At 47.1% G+C, this 15,547-nt stretch overlaps 1 protein-coding gene across 1 annotated transcript in view; it reads right to left on the minus strand.

The window, feature by feature from the left end:
* The window catches only part of POLE (DNA polymerase epsilon, catalytic subunit), a 56,513-nt gene that overhangs the window by 31,673 nt on the left and 9,293 nt on the right, over positions 1 to 15,547 (minus strand). The window contains exons 7-21 of the mRNA XM_079956276.1: positions 13,916 to 14,057; positions 13,653 to 13,733; positions 12,170 to 12,277; positions 11,742 to 11,852; positions 10,961 to 11,046; positions 10,587 to 10,706; positions 9,351 to 9,483; positions 8,102 to 8,215; positions 5,922 to 6,134; positions 5,195 to 5,302; positions 4,261 to 4,389; positions 2,330 to 2,432; positions 2,049 to 2,195; positions 1,027 to 1,172; positions 313 to 461 (exon numbers count right to left, since the gene is read on the minus strand). Coding sequence (XP_079812402.1) covers positions 313 to 461; positions 1,027 to 1,172; positions 2,049 to 2,195; positions 2,330 to 2,432; positions 4,261 to 4,389; positions 5,195 to 5,302; positions 5,922 to 6,134; positions 8,102 to 8,215; positions 9,351 to 9,483; positions 10,587 to 10,706; positions 10,961 to 11,046; positions 11,742 to 11,852; positions 12,170 to 12,277; positions 13,653 to 13,733; positions 13,916 to 14,057 — 1,890 coding nt within the window. The remainder of the gene's footprint in view (positions 1 to 312; positions 462 to 1,026; positions 1,173 to 2,048; positions 2,196 to 2,329; positions 2,433 to 4,260; positions 4,390 to 5,194; positions 5,303 to 5,921; positions 6,135 to 8,101; positions 8,216 to 9,350; positions 9,484 to 10,586; positions 10,707 to 10,960; positions 11,047 to 11,741; positions 11,853 to 12,169; positions 12,278 to 13,652; positions 13,734 to 13,915; positions 14,058 to 15,547) is intronic.

Genomic DNA, 15,547 nt, shown 5'->3' on the forward strand with positions numbered 1-15,547 from the left:
TGCTTCATTCAAATGTCTGCTGTTGCTTAAAACCCATCTTCTCTCTTTTGCTCCCCTCCCTGGCTTGATGCAAATCCAGGAATGTGATGCAGAACTACAAAACCTCCAGTGGGGGCCGCATGATGACAGCCTTACATTTTTATGTGTATAGGAGGAAATGCTTCATTTAATTGTACTAGGATTTAGTTCTCTGTCTTAATATTGAACATTTAAAGGCCCAGAAACTGCACCAACTGGGAGCCGAGGCAGGGGCAGATTTTTAAAGGGCCATTTAAAGATCCACCAGCAGCCACTCTTTGGTTCCCCCCTCACCCTTTGCGCATGACGTATCCGTAAAAGGAGTTGAGGATGCACTTGTGTGCCAGCTGCAGGGAGTCGTACAAGATCTCCATGTTCTTGCAGCGCTTCGCTTCCGAGGCATCACCCGACTCCATGGCGGCAGCCAGCTTCTTCTTCCACACCTGGGAAAGGCAGAGGAAAAGGGCTTGTGACTCAAGCAAGCCGTGGGCTATTGTCTACTTTTGCTCCAGCTGGTCTCCATCCTCTGTCTTTTCCTTCCACATCCCTTTCCTTGGATGTCTGTCTCCCCCACCCCCTGTAAACCCATGTTGACAAAAGCTTCTGTATATTACAGTAGACACATGGCTTGCATGCCCAGAGATTTTTGGCTCTGCTTAGTTGCAAATAGAAACATTTTATGTGTATCTAGTAATCAACTAATATACAATAATTTGTCTGTTAAATCTATGAGTATGTTGAAAACTTGATATAAATCAATGTTTTTTTATTAAATTCATTTACAGTATTTATATACCACTCAACATTCAGAATTTCTATTCAAGCATTCTGGCCCCAGGAACCACAGCATCCTCTTTCAGCACCTACCAGCAAGGAGAGATCAGCCTGGCTATAAATGCCTGCCTGCATCTCATCGCTTTATGAACGTAAAGATCACCATGAACACCTTTAGAAACTCACCTTTTTGCTGCGCTATCGCAAATCTGACAAAATAAAAATAAAAAGCACCTTATGCAGCCCCTTGAACTCGTAGCGGCGGTCGCGAAAGGCCCGCACAGTGTCCACATAGAAGGAGTTTTCCCGCTGGCAGATGGTGGTGACACGCTCCTCAACCTTTGTCACGTGGATTTTCTTGTAGGCTTTGCGGCAGTAATCTGGGCAAGAGGTGTGGCAGCAATTTATTCTGGAACGTTCAACACTTCCCAAACTTATTTCATTTCAAAATGTTTCTATGCCACTTGATAGTTTAAAAAACACACACCTCAGTTTGCAAAAAGAATTTTATAAATTAAATTTTCAGTAAAAAAAAAAAAAAGCTAAAACAATGAAAATCAATTAAGTGAAAACAGATTAAAACCCATGTCAACATTCTATATGTCTGGATGGGCTGTGCCTAAACAAAAATGTGCCCAGTAGGTGATAAAAAGAGTGTAGCCAAGGCACACGCCTGACGTCAAAAGGCAGGGAGTTCCAAAGTGTTGTTGCTTCCACACTGAAAGACTGATTTCTTACAAATGCAGGAGTATTATGTGGCACCTGTAACAGTGCCAGTTCTGTAGATCAAAGCAGTCGAGTGGGCATAACCATGTACAAGCTCTACTGTGGGGCGGAAAAAGGTTTGCTCTCTTATTAGCTCAGAGATGGAAGACAAAGTCCCTACCAGAGAGGAATGGCAAACCAAGCTGTTGGACTATGCAGAAATGGTAAAACTGATTGGAAAACTCAGGAACCAAGAGGACAAAAACTTTAAAAAAGAATGGGAAATTTTTGTATAATTTATTTAGGAGACCACCACAAGCAGATGGAAACAATAGCAGGATTTTAATCCCACTTGTAATGCAATGAATACCATGGATAATTTGGATTGATAGAAAATATAGAGTATGGAATAATATGCAGTTGATAATGTTGATAATAGGAACCGTGGAGGGGGTGGGGGGAAGTCGCGAGATTCAAGCCATCTCTATATATGGATATACATTCAAATAAAAATGATTTCAAAAAAGAAGAAGAAGAAGGTTTGCCCTCACCTGCCAAGCGCTTCTTCTCGTATTTCGCTTGCTCCTCCCGGGACAGCTCATGAAACACCCGGGGCGGTCCATCTGGGAAGAGAGGGGGGAACTTCTCCGACTCCAGCTGTTGCTGGATGCGATGGTACTCGCTGCGGCTCGCGGGCACTGCAAGGGGAAAAGAGAAGGGGGGGAGGAAACAACCCAGCTGACAATCACTCCAGACTGCGAGAGGGGATTTTATACACAGCAGAGGAACCGCGCCAAGTTGCATACGAGTCAGCAGAAGGGAAAAGACTCACTGAATTCTCCTCTCCACTGCCAGGTCATCCGCCGCTGACAGTTGGCGCCTGGTTTGTTGAAGTCGCAGGCGGCGCACGTGGCCTCGTTCACCATCGCCGAGGGCTGAAGGGAGGGAAGCAAAGCAGAGGGGGAGCGAATAAAGGCACAAGTACATTTAAATAAATAAAAGTAAGTTTTTAGGCCAGGCAAGGTTGGATCCTGCCTCTAGGAAAGCAGCAGGTAGACCCAGGACCCAGGATGCTTTTGCGGGATTGTTAAGTCTCAATTATTAAATTTCTACACCATCCTTCAGCCGAAGTTCACAGGGCAGTTTAAATATAAAAACAAATGTATGTACCATAACAACTAACAGAAACCCTCAGTTTAAAAGGAAAAGAGGAATGTTTTGGCCTGGTGCCTAAAGATATGTAAGGCAGGTGCCAGGTGAGCCTCCCTGATGTATACTGTGTGTGCCGAAGCCCTGCTGCACCTGTGTTTCGAACTCAAACAGATACTATGGGCAGCAGAGGACAGAGAGCTCTATTCCAGCCCTCCCCTCCTGCGCTGCATACTCCCAAGCAAGCAAAGAGCAACCACCAACCATCTATTCATATGCTCTGGTTATCTCCCGCTTGGACTATTGCAATGCACTCTATGTGGGGCTACCTTTGAAGGTGACTCAAACTAATCCAGAATGTGGCAGCCATACTGGTGACCGGGAGTGGCCACCGAGACCATATAACACCAGTCCTGAAAGACCTACATTGGCTCCCAGTACGTTTGCAAGCACAATTCAAAGGGATGGTGCTGACCTTTAAAGCCCTAAATGGCCTCAACCTAGTATACCTGGAGGAGCATCTCCACCCCCATCGTTCAGCCCGGACACTGAGGTCCAGCTCCGAGGGCCTTCTGGTGATTCCCTCCCTGCGAGAAGTGAGGTTGCAGGGAACCAGGCAGAGGGCCTTCTCGGTAGTGGTGTCTGCCTTGAGGAATGCCCTCCCATCAGATGTCAAGGAAATAAACAACTATCTGACTTTTAGAAGACATCTGAAGGCAGCCCTGTTTAGGGAAGTTTCTAATGATTGTTTTTTTAATGTATTTTTAATATTCTGTTCGGAGGCGCACAGAGTGGCTGGTGAAACCCAGCCAGATGGGCAGGGTATAAATGATATAATGATGATGATGATGATGATAATAATAATAATAATTCAGCAGTCTCTTACTAGGGAGAACATTGCAACACTGGCCTTTCCCCTCTATTCCAAGAGATGTGACGACAGACTGCTCTGCCTCCTTTCTTTTAGCAAATGTTTTGTGCCACTGGGGAAGTGGTAATTCTGTACTGATTTGTTCTGGATGTTGTATGTGATGCCAATAAAAGGTTTACTACTACTACTACTACTATCCTTGTTGCTAGAGAGGCAGCAACTCTTTGTGAAGGAGATTGAGGAAGAGGTTGCCTGGAGTGCCTACCCCAAACTGGGAGTCCATTACCGCCCCCGGGAAACTTCCGTATATATTGACTCTTATTAAGAAGACAATGTTGTTGAGCTTTCTTATAGTATGAGTTATAAATCACACTCTGATTCTCCCAAAGAGAAAGACAGCATCCCTCCACCCACCCCCAAAATCCCAAACTGAAATAGCACTCCAAAATCTTAACTGTGCGGCTTGTTATTGTGTCTGATACCATTGTGATTGCAATGCTTGTTTTTTAATGCTATTGTGCTTATTGTTAACCACTTTTGAGCTCAACATTGGCTGTTGGAAAAGCGGAATAGAAATATTAAATCAAATCCCTGACCACTGGGCAGTGCTAGTTGGGGCTTTGGGAGCTGGGAGCCCAAGAGCAACCAGAGGGCTGCAGATTTAAGTCTAAGAGGCCACAGTTCTTACAGCAGAGATTTAGACTTTAGTACCCAATGCCAAGGAGCTCAAACTCCTCACTCACCTGAAGCCGGTTGGTTAGGATGATATTCGGGTACATGGCCCCCACATCCAGGTGGTATATCAGAGGACATTCAATCCTGTTGGGGACTTCCTTCAGGGAGTTCAACTTGACTTTGATTTCATCGCAAACCTGTGGTCCAGAGGAAGCAGTGGAAAGCAGGCAAGAGGGTAAGGTGGGTTGTTGTTTTTTGCCTAGGAGAGCAATGCTTTACCATGCTCTTCGGAATGCAATAGAGCCCGGCAAAAGAACACCACATGTAAGGTAAGGTAAAGGATCCCTAGATGGTAAAGTGCAGTCAAAGGCGACTATGGGGTTGTGGTGCTCATCTGGCTTTCGGGACGAAGGAGCCAGCGTTTGTCCGCAGACAGCTTTCCGGGTCATGTGGCCAGCATGACTAAATCGCTTCTGGCGCAACAGGACACCATGACGGAAACCAGAGTGCACGGAAACACCGTTTACCTTCCCATAGCAGCGATACCCATTTATCTACTTGCACTGGTGTGCTTTTGAACTGCTAGGTTGGCAGGAGCTGGGAAAGAGCAACGGGAGCTCACCCTGTCGCAGGGATTTGAACCGCCGACCTTCTGATCAGTAAGCCGAAGAGGATCAGTGGTTTAGACCACAGCGCCACCTGCATCCCTAAACCACACATATACCAGGACTGTGCCTTTCGTAGGCCACAAGTGGCCCCCAGGACAGTTCAATGTAGTAAATAGCAGCAGATTGGTGGCCAAGGCTAAGGGGTTGGGGAAGCAAAGGGTTGAAGCAGGGGAAAAGAAGGAAGGAACAGCCAAGATAACCTGGGGACCGGGGGGAGCTAGATGCTTAAAATGAACAGAAACTAGAGTGAAGGAGCTGTGTCAGGACAATAACAACTCCATTGCTACTGCTGCCTCCTCCTATGCAGACACTGCTGTTTGGCCTACAAGGTTACCTCCTGGAAGTTGGTCACTTGGTCAAGGGGTATTCCCTCCTCTTCCTCAATGGCATGGCGCAGAGTCTTCTCCACACGCTGCAAAAGGAAGTCGAAGGCAGCAGGGTTCTAAGAAACACAACCGGGGTGGGAGGGAAGGACATGAGTGTGACAAATTTTCACCAAGGATTCTCCCCAGGCAAAGACAGTGCAGTTGAAATCACCAGGGGAACATGGCGCCACATGGGGCAGGCGGAAACAAATCTGCAAAGGAAGGTCTTATGCTCTTTGTAATCCACAAGATCGGGTCGTAGCTCTTCCTCCAGCAGCCTTTGTTGGCCACCAGCTACAGGGAAGTGTGCTCCCTCCCTCTGGAAGATCAGTTGCCGGGAAGAATCACCAGCAGAGGAGTTACTCTTGCACTCAGATTCTTTTGGGCTTCCGAATGGTTGGCCACTGTGAGAACAGGATGCTGGACTAGATGGGTCTGATCCAGCGGGCTCTTCTTGGGTCTCACCTGCAAATGCTGTGGATTGAACCTGGGACCTTCTGCATGCAAAGCAGATGTTCTATCACCAGCCTCATGGGGTCAGGCACTTCTCTTTTTGGGGGGACAATTTGGACTTTGTTGTAGCTACCTGCTTTATGTCTGGCAGGCACAGGGGGCAGGGCGGAGATTTATCCTGGCATCCCCTGCCGCCCCCCCCATGAGCTTTCAAGAGGTCTCCTTCCAGGGCGGGACTCGTACCATCTTGAAGCGGCAGGGGATGTCACTGCGAAAGACCCCCGACTCCAGGGCCTCCACGTGCCCCCCGACGTAGGTCTCTGAGTCCAGCACGTGCCCATCCTCGGTGAGCTTGTTGAACTCCTGCTCTTGCTTGTTGGGGAAGATGATGTTGGCGTGGTAGGCCTGGACCATCAGCAGCGCCTCGCACAGTGTCCCTGAGCCCTTTCGCAGCACCTGCAGGGAGAGAGATGAGGGCTGGTGGCAAAAGGGAACTTAGAGAGGGGGAATTTGGTCTCTCACAGGGGAGGGGGGAAATCAAGCCAGAGAGCTTTCAGGTACCTGAAAGTAGGGCTGGGCGATAACAGCTTTTAAACATTGCTGTCTATTGCCAGCCAAAGATATCGGTTTGGCGATATCCAGTGGTACCTCGGGTTACAGACACTTCAGGTTACAGACTCCACTAACCCAGAAATAGTACCTCGGGTTAAGAAATTTGCTTCAGGATGAGAACAGAAATTGCGCGGTGGCAGGCCCCATTAGCTAAAGTGGTACCTCAGGTTATGGACAGTTTCAGGTTAAGAATGGACCTCCAGAATGAATTAAGTTCTTACCACTGTACCACGATGTTGAAAAAACAAGCTGCATCGGCCTCTGCCTGTGAGGCACCTGGTGAAACTGCCCCAGCTCTCCCCTCAGGAACTGAGGTGGTTTCACCCAGGCCCTCACGGGCTCAGACAACGCAGCTTGTTTGCGCAGCTCAGCTGGGGATCAGGAAGGTTCCCGTTCTGCAGCTGAGTCAGCCCCGGCGCTCCTGCCACTCACAGGACCAGTGTGGTGTAGTGGTTAAGAGCCGTAGACTCGTAATCTGGGGAACCGGGTTCGCGTCTCCGCTCCTCCACATGCAGCTGCTGGGTGACCTTGGGCTAGTCACACTTCTCTGAAGTCTCTCAGCCTCACTCACCTCACAGAGTGTTTGTTGTGGGGAAGGAAGGGAAAGGAGAATGTGAGCTGCTTTGAGACTCCTTCGGGTAGTGATAAAGCGGGATATCAAATCCAAACTCTTCTTCTTTAACTGCTCGCTGCAGGGAGTGCCAATCATGCTCCCCTTAGCTGAGCAGTTTCACAGAGCTCCCACCCTGCCACCGGCTCACGGAAGCCAGCGCTGGGCTGGGGGCTTCTTTAACTGTTTGACTGAGGTAAAGGCAGCTGCACACTCCTCAGCTGAGCAGTTCAAAGATGCAGAGGAAGGAACAAGCTGTACTGTTGCCTCACCGACACAGCTTGTTTCTCCCTCTGCATCGTATGAGGGGCAGAGTGCAATGGCAGTTTCACTCAGCGGTGTATTGCGGGTGAAACCGCCACTGCTCCTGAGTCCCCTCTGTTAGCAGCACTGCTGGAAGGAAGGAACTCCAGCAGACGCTGCTAGTAGAGGGACTTGGGAGCGGTGGCAATGTCACCCATGATACACCGCTGAGTGAAGCTGACATTGTGGGCTGTTCCTCATACCTGTCCTGGGCGATATTTTGATATATTGCCCAGGCCAACCTGAAAGACTAAAAAACATCTATCTCACAGTGGAATCTTGGAACAACCAAGGGGCCACATATAGTGAGATAATCTACATTAGTACTGAGACCTTCACTGTACTCTTTTTGGTGATTACTAAAAACATTTTTGTGCAGACAAGCTTGCTCGGACATGTAGAATGTTGGTGTATCTTTTAATCTGTTTATAGCTTATTGCTGATTTTATCGGATTAGCGTTTTAAAGAGTTTTTGTTTTACTATAATAAATGATACCGTAATAATAACAATTGTTGTTGTTTAGTCGTTTAGTCATGTCCGACTCTTCGTGACCCCATGGACCAGAGCACGCAATAATTTATTATTTATAACCTGCCCAGCCACTCTGGGTGGCTCCCAACAGAATTAAAAGCACAATAAAATATTAAACATTAATTACTTCCCTAAACAGGGCTGCCTTCAGATGTCTTCTAAAAGTCAAATAGTTCTTTATTTCCTTGACATCTGATGGGTGGGCGCCACTACCAAGAAGGCCCTCTTCTGTTTTGCCAATAATTTTATTCTTTTATTCTCTTTGCAAACTGCTTTGGGGCTGTTTTTGCTTTTTAAAGCAATCAACTGGTGTTAAAATTTTACGAAATAAGGAAGTAACTGAGCCTAGGGCTCCACTCTACTCACTTCATCGGGCTCCATGGGGATGATGGTGCACAAAGCGAAGATGAAAGGGTGGACGTATTTCATGTACATGTAGTAAGTAGCAACAGCGTCGGACACTGAGTAGGTGGCCAGAGTCTGGAGGAAGGAAGGAAGCGGCATGGAAACATTTTGCAACTTGCCAGCAAGCGTGGCTCCATCTGAGCGCAGGGAGAACATCAGCAGGTGCTGTAAGTTCAACACGGCCTCCTCCCCACGCAAGGAAAAGGTCTGCATGTTGCTTACATGCAAATATTCATTTAAGCAGCTCGACTTATATGGGCAGTGCTGACAGACAGGAGGATCCTTGGCTGCATGTAAAAGTTAACAATTAAAAAAACAGCAACAATGGAAAATGGTCAGCGCTGAAAGCCAATTTGATAGCACAATTATTATTATTCTTTTAAGAAGCTGTATCCACTGGTGATCAAGCTTTTGGGTCAGTGAGTCACAAATCAAGTTCAAATTACGATACAGTGGCTACACTCCGCTGACAGCTTTTCTTGGTGTGATCTTGCCTTTAGCCTAGAAAGCCAGGGAGCAGAATGTCAAGAGAGGCAGGCAAGATACATGGCTATGCCCTAGGCAGGCCTACAGGTCTCTAGGCTCTTGTCCAGATGCCCAACTATCCCTTGCTGGCCTGTGCAATGCATGTTGGCTGCTGGTGGTTTAATCATTTAGAGGCACTTGACATTCTACCATGTAACAAAAACTGATTGCGGAGAGAATATTATCCTAAAGGAATAGCTCCCTAAATGTACAGATCTAGCATTCTGCACCTAGAAAGCCATGATTCTCTGCGTGGAGCACATAAACCCTCTAAATTGCTCTGGAGTATCACATGCACAAAGGCAGAAGGGGCTGGAATTGTGAGCAAGCCTTGAACATCAGAAACCTCCCTTAGAGCTTCTCCAATTCCTAAGTCTACAGCAGAAATTTCTCTCTCTCTCTCTGGTTGTCAAACTATTAGCATTTTATTTTACAGCGAAAGCAAAATTGTTCTAGATTCAGAGTGCACTGCATCAAATGCTACATTTGCAACCACAACTGCACAATTCCTATACATGTTATCCAATCCTACTGGATGATGGAGGGTGAATTCTGGCCAGGGCCTCTTAGGGGCACAGCAGGCCAAGGGAACTCCTTTCCCCTCTGCAGTTAATTGTGGGGAATCCGCCATAGCTGATCCCAGTTAAAGACACATGACAGAATCACACAGGGGTAATTGAAGTACCTGAGGTTCCTCAGTAGCCATCCGGCACATCTCTTCAGGATCCAGCTCCACGGGGTCGTAGCCCAGCTTCGCTTTGGCTGCTGCTTTCAAGTTATGGCTTCCCACTGGGAGGTAACTGTCTCTCTTAACCCACCTGCCAACAGAAGCCACAACATTGGTTGCTGAATCGGGAGAGGCAGCCCAGTTTACTAGGAGCAGGGCAGAAGTATTATGAGACAGAGTCAACCTAAGCTTACTTTGGAATACAAGTCAAAGGCTAGGGGCACTTCCTATATATCCAGGGAACCTTCTATCCTGCTCCAACTGAAATGTCTGCTGAAGAACCTTTGCATGCTTTTTGTTTGCTGTAGGTGCTTCTTGGGCGTGTTGATAGTTTGTTACACCTTACCGTGACCCTGTCTGATGTGAAAAGTTCCCTGCGTAGAGGGATTGGTTGTTAAACCACTCTGAGAACTGAAGCTCTGAGGGGAATAGGATCTCCTAACCTTAAACTACCTTTTGTGTGTGTGTGTGTGTGTGTGTGTGTGTGTGTGTGTGGCTGCTTAAAGCTGTCTGTTAACACAACATGATGTCTAGTTGGGATTGTGTCAAATGAAATGGTAGAGGCTTCTTTTCAAAGAGTATTATTTATTTATTTTTTTAAAAAAGTACAACTGAAGCGTTTGGTTCCTGTTTTCTCCCTGACGCACCCCAGCCAAAGGAAAACAAAAGGAGAAGACAACTCACAAAATAGAAAGGATTGTGTCTAATGTGATCCGTACTGTTCTGGACAGATCAGCATTAGACAATGGGTACAAGTGTAGAAATGGAGCATCCTTTGCTTTTGTGTGCATGTTAATCAGAAATGTGGGAAGATTATGCGATATTAACTGCCGGACAGCGGAAAAAAGGCACGTACAGTGTTGCCATCCTTCCTGACTCTGTCAGGAACTACGCTTCCACGTTTCTGAGTGACAAATGGATGACCCCAAAAGGAGAAGAGTGGCACTCTTAGCAAATTGCTTTCCCCAGGATTCTTTGGGGGAGGCTCTTCGAAGAAGGCAAAGGTTCTTCAAAATGGCACGACATCACTTTAAATATAGAGTGTGGATGGGGCAACAGTCAAAAGCATGGTGCAGCAAGATGCCAAATACAAATTGTTTTCTCTGGATGTGCCCTGAAGGCTGGGCCCTTTCCCACCTCCATCAGACTAAGCCCCAAGAAAGAGATTGGTGAGTGGGGCTAGGCATCATGTACCTGAGACAATCCATGTGGATGCACGAAGGAGCTTTGTATTCCCCCTGGCTGTCCTTTTGGAATCCGATCTCCTGCTGCATATTCAGCCCGTGAGCTGCTGCTCTGGTTTCCACAAAGGGCCTGGAGACAGATAAAGCAAAATAAGCCAGGGAGCTTCTACAGATCTCACTATTTAGGCATTGCAACAAAAAATTCCTGCAGCTGGTCACTGCAGGGGGAGGGCAGGTTAGCAAGCAAGTTTGCTGGCCAGCTTGGTTCCCCAGAAGGTAAAGCATGGTTTCCCCATTAAAATGAAAATAACCCAATATAATTTTTAAACATTTAAAAAGCTGGACACCCACAAGGCTCAAGAACCGAGTTCGCTTAATTCTTACCAGTCAAAGAAGTCTCCGTTGTATGTCACCATGATGGTTGGCTTGGTCTCCTGAACATGTTCAAACCACCTCTGGATGAGGTGGGCCTGATTTTAAAACAAGAGGAGGGAAAACAAATTTAAAAGGTCATTTATTGTCAATGGTCCAGATGCTTGTTGTTGTTGTTAATTAGATGCGCATACTTCCCTTCATCTGTAGCTCATAGGGCCGTTCACAACATAAAATTACAATACAAAAATCACAAAATACCTAGTAAAAATATGAACAACAACAAACCAATAATCCCCTCTCCTGCTAGGTTCTTATGATGACCAGCTTTTCTGCCAGGGAACCAAAGGTACCATGTGTGTCCACCAAACACCACCTCTCACATTCTGCAACCATTGGGAAAGGTGCATTTATCTGCATGGTGGTTTGTTCCAAGTTTCCAAATTATGTAGTCTGGTGATCGGACAGGGCAAAATAATGGGATGGGGAGACCAGGGAGCAGTATATATAGAACCCCCCTTTTCTATATTTATTTACAGCATTTGTGTACCCTACTCTTCTGCCAAAAGAAGAAGAAAAGGGCTCCCTGAGTGGTTTACACACAAAACAAGATAGTCTTTGCCTTCAGGCTTACAAGCAAAATGAAGGCTATGCAGAACACACTCATGTCGCTAAAGGTAACAAACGGGAACTGCAACGTGTGGCCAAAACCCTCTGACTCCAATGGAATTCCGCGATTTCACTGTATTGTGATTTTAAGGGGAAACTGGCCTTCAAAATTAAGCCTACCTACCTCATCTGGTTCATTAAAGACACAGAAAGGCCCCTCATACTCCGGTTTGGGAGTAAACTCAAAATCTTCAATATCCTCTGAAACGATCTCTCTGTTTGTGATCAAGTAACCCTGGGAAGAAAGAAGCGAAAGGGAAATTTTGCTTAACTGAAGGAACAAAGAGTAAACCGACGTTACCTTATCAGTTCTCACTAAGATGTTACAGAGTAGGAAATCCTTACTATGAAAACAAAACCCAGGGTAGACTCTCCCTCCACCCCACTACAAACACCTTCCCAATTCACCTCCTGATCTATGCTTCAATTGGGAGCCAGAAGTTCAGGGCCACCTGCCGTTCCATACTCTTCCATTTCTATGGCTTAAGGGGGGCATTTATTCTGGCTTGTTCTGCAACCTCACCAGCCATGGAGGCAGCTGCCCTGATTTACCTGGCCATCAATCATGTAGGAGATCATCATGATCTGGTCCATTTCTGCATCAGGAAACTTTAAAGGGAGTTTGGTGGTCTCGATGTCAAAGGCCAGGACGACAGGATCCTAGGAAGAATTGGAATTTCCAAGTCACTACCAGATGCTGGGCTCCACTCAGGGCAATACATCAATAACATCTCTTAAAGCCCTAAACGGCCTCGGTCCAGTATACCTGAAGGAGCGTCTCCACCCCCATCGTTCTACCCGGACACTGAGGTCCAGCACCAAGGGCCTTCTGGCGGTTCCCTCACTGCGAGAAGCCAAGTTACAGGGAACCAGGCAGAGGGCCTTTTCGGTAGTGGCGCCCTCCTTGTGGAATGCCCTCCCACCAGATGTCAAAGAGAACAACAACTACCAGACTTTTAGAAGACATCTGAAGGCAGCCCTGTTCAGGGATGCTTTTAATGTTTGATGTATCATAGTATTTTAATATTCTTTTGGAAGCCGCCCAGAGTGGCTGGGGAGGCCCAGCCAGATGGGCGGGGTATAAATAATAAATTATTATTATTATTATTATTATTCGTCAACAAGAGGGATGCAGGAACCTCTGGCCCTCCGGATCTTGTTGGACTCCAGCTTCCATCATCCTTAGCTAGCGTGGCCAAGAGGGATAATGGGAGTTGTAGTTGAATAAGCAGCTGGAAGGCGACAGGTTCTCCATCCTTGATCTGCAAAATCCACTTCCTGCAAGTGTGCCTGGCCCACACTAGAGGCGCTAGAGACATTTGGGCCCATAGGCTTTAGGATGCTGTAGATCCTGGACCACTTATCAACGCCATCTCCAACTCCTCGAAAGATTCCATTGACGGTGTCTCTGGAAATTTTTACACGTCACTTGGGAAGACAGGCGAACTAATGCCAGTGTACTGGAAGAAGCAAAGATCACCGGTGCCGAAGCAATGATTCTTCAACATCAACTTCGTTGGACTGGTCATGTTGTGTGGATGCCTGATTATCGTCTTCCAAAGCAACCACCATATATACTCAAGTATAAGCCGACCTGCGCAGAAACCTATGTGCCTCCCCACTGTGGAAAGATGTGTGGATCCAGAACTGGCCTCCACAGTCACTTACGGACTCACTGCTAAAACCATGTTTATGGAAGACAATCTTACCCAGCTACGAGTGACTGCCAAAGAAGAGGAGCCCGGGACTGGCAGCTTTTTTCAGCTTGAGGGCCACATGCCTTTGTGGGTAACTTTCTGAGGGCCAAATGCTAACAGTGGGTTGGGCCAGAGGTGTGGCCCATGGAGAGTCCCGAGGGGCAAAACAGGCCTCAGGTTCCCCACCCATGCTGTAGACTCACACAGCACACAGGAATCCTGAAGACATTTGGCTATTGGTGACAGATGCAGCATAAGAAACCAAAACAAAGCTGGCAAGTGAAGGAAACAAACACACAGGTGCTGAAACAGGAGCTCTGCCCAACAGGAATACTCACTGGCCGTTCAACCAGGTCGTCTCGGCGGGTGATTTCAGGCGGGAAGCTGCTGCCTCGGTAGCGGACATTGTACCAGTGAGCCTGTCATGGGAGGAGAGGGACCGGGAGAGTCACGCTGAGGTAGGGTCTGTGGCCAGTAGCAAAGGCTCAACCCCTACCCGCCACAATTAAAAATCTGGAAATGCATTTTTCCACAATGCTGTTTCTAGCTGTTTGGGAATCAAGGTAGGAAAGAAGGCGGGTCTCCCCCAGTTGCCACTCACCACGTGGATCTTCAGATCAATCGACAGGCGGATGTGGTAGGGGACGTCGTACTCCCGCATGTCCACTATGTTGTCCATCTGGTCAGCGGTCTTCTTGGAGGGAGCCTCTTCCTTGCTGGACAGGCTGTTCCCAGCAAGGGCACTGCAAAGGAGAAGGAGCTGATTTACATTATCAGGACTACCTGCACACAGGATTGACAGGCTAGTGAAGTATTGTTCTGCAACTGTAAATGGCTTAGAAGCCATTTTGGCATATCAGCAGCATAATTATGATGATGATTACTACTATTGATAGTTGCAGCAGTGCAGGAGCTGATTCTCTGGGGCTTCTTTCCCCATCACTCAGAAATGTGCATGGACCACATTTAAGGCCCATGATCTGGTTCTTCCAGTCTCCTGCTTGGATGCAGAAATCTTCTTTATAGAGCCTCCAGATGTTTGGCTCTGTAAGCTCTGTGGCTTGCTTGATGGGAGAGCCGAAGGATGAGAGATCATCAGTGGAAAGCAGCCCTATTGGCTTGGCAGCAACGAGTCTGGGCAGAGCCTGGAAGAAATGTTTGAGGCTTGCTGGGGACACTCCCAGTTCATGGACTAGTAACTAGGGCAGATGATCACCTGTCTGGGTTGCACCAGGATACAGTGGTGCCTCGCAAGACGAAATTAATTCGTTCGGCGAGTCTCTTTGTCTTGCGGTTTTTTCGTCTTGCAAAGCACGGCCATTAGCGGCTTAGCGCTATTAGCGGCTTAGCGGCTATTAGCGGCTTAGAAAAAGGGGAAAAAAGGGAAAAAACTCGCAAGAACTCGCAAGATGTTTTCGTCTTGCGAAGCAAGCCCATAGGGAAATTCGTCTTGCGAAGCACCTCGAAAACGGAAAACTCTTTCGTCTAGCGAGTTTTTCGTCTTGCGAGGCATTAGCCTTGCAGGGCACCACTGTAATCCCTTGCAAGTCCAAACACACACACCTGAGGAGGAAGCAATAGAGCAGGGGAGGGAACTGCATCTGTCCATAGCCCAGAGATGGAAGGAAGAAACAACCCCGACTAGAGAAGAATGGCAAACCAAGTTGATGGACTATGCCGAAATGGAAAAATTAACTGGGAAGCTCAGAAACCAAGAAGACAAGAAATTTAATAAGGAATGCGAAAAGTTTATAATTGACATACAAAACCACTGTAAGCAGGTTAAAACATTAGCAGGATTTTAACCACACTTGCAAAGTAACAGAAAGTATGGGTAATTTAGGAGGATAAAAATTTGGATAATTTTTTCACAGAGAGACAGTGTGGGGTAGTGGTTAAGAGCGGTAGACTCGTAATCTGGTGAACTGGGTTCCCGTCCCCACTCCTCCACATGCAGCTGCTGGGTGACCTTGGGCTAGTCACACTTCTCTGAAGTCTCTCAGCCTCACTCACCTCACAGTGTTTGTTGTGGGGGAGGAAGGGAAAGGAGACGGTTAGTCGCTTTGAGACACCTTATGGTAGTGATAAAGCAGGATATCAAATCCAAACTCTTCTAAATATTGATATGCAGTTGTAAATATTATCATTAGGACACATGGAAAGGATGGGGGGAAGTCAGGAGATTCAGAGTAATCTTGATATTTGGACTTTGAATTGTTTGTATTTTGTTTAT

Source organism: Podarcis cretensis (assembly GCF_951804945.1).
Source record: "Podarcis cretensis genome assembly, chromosome: 16".
In the NCBI taxonomy this organism is placed as follows: Eukaryota; Metazoa; Chordata; class Lepidosauria; order Squamata; family Lacertidae; genus Podarcis; species Podarcis cretensis.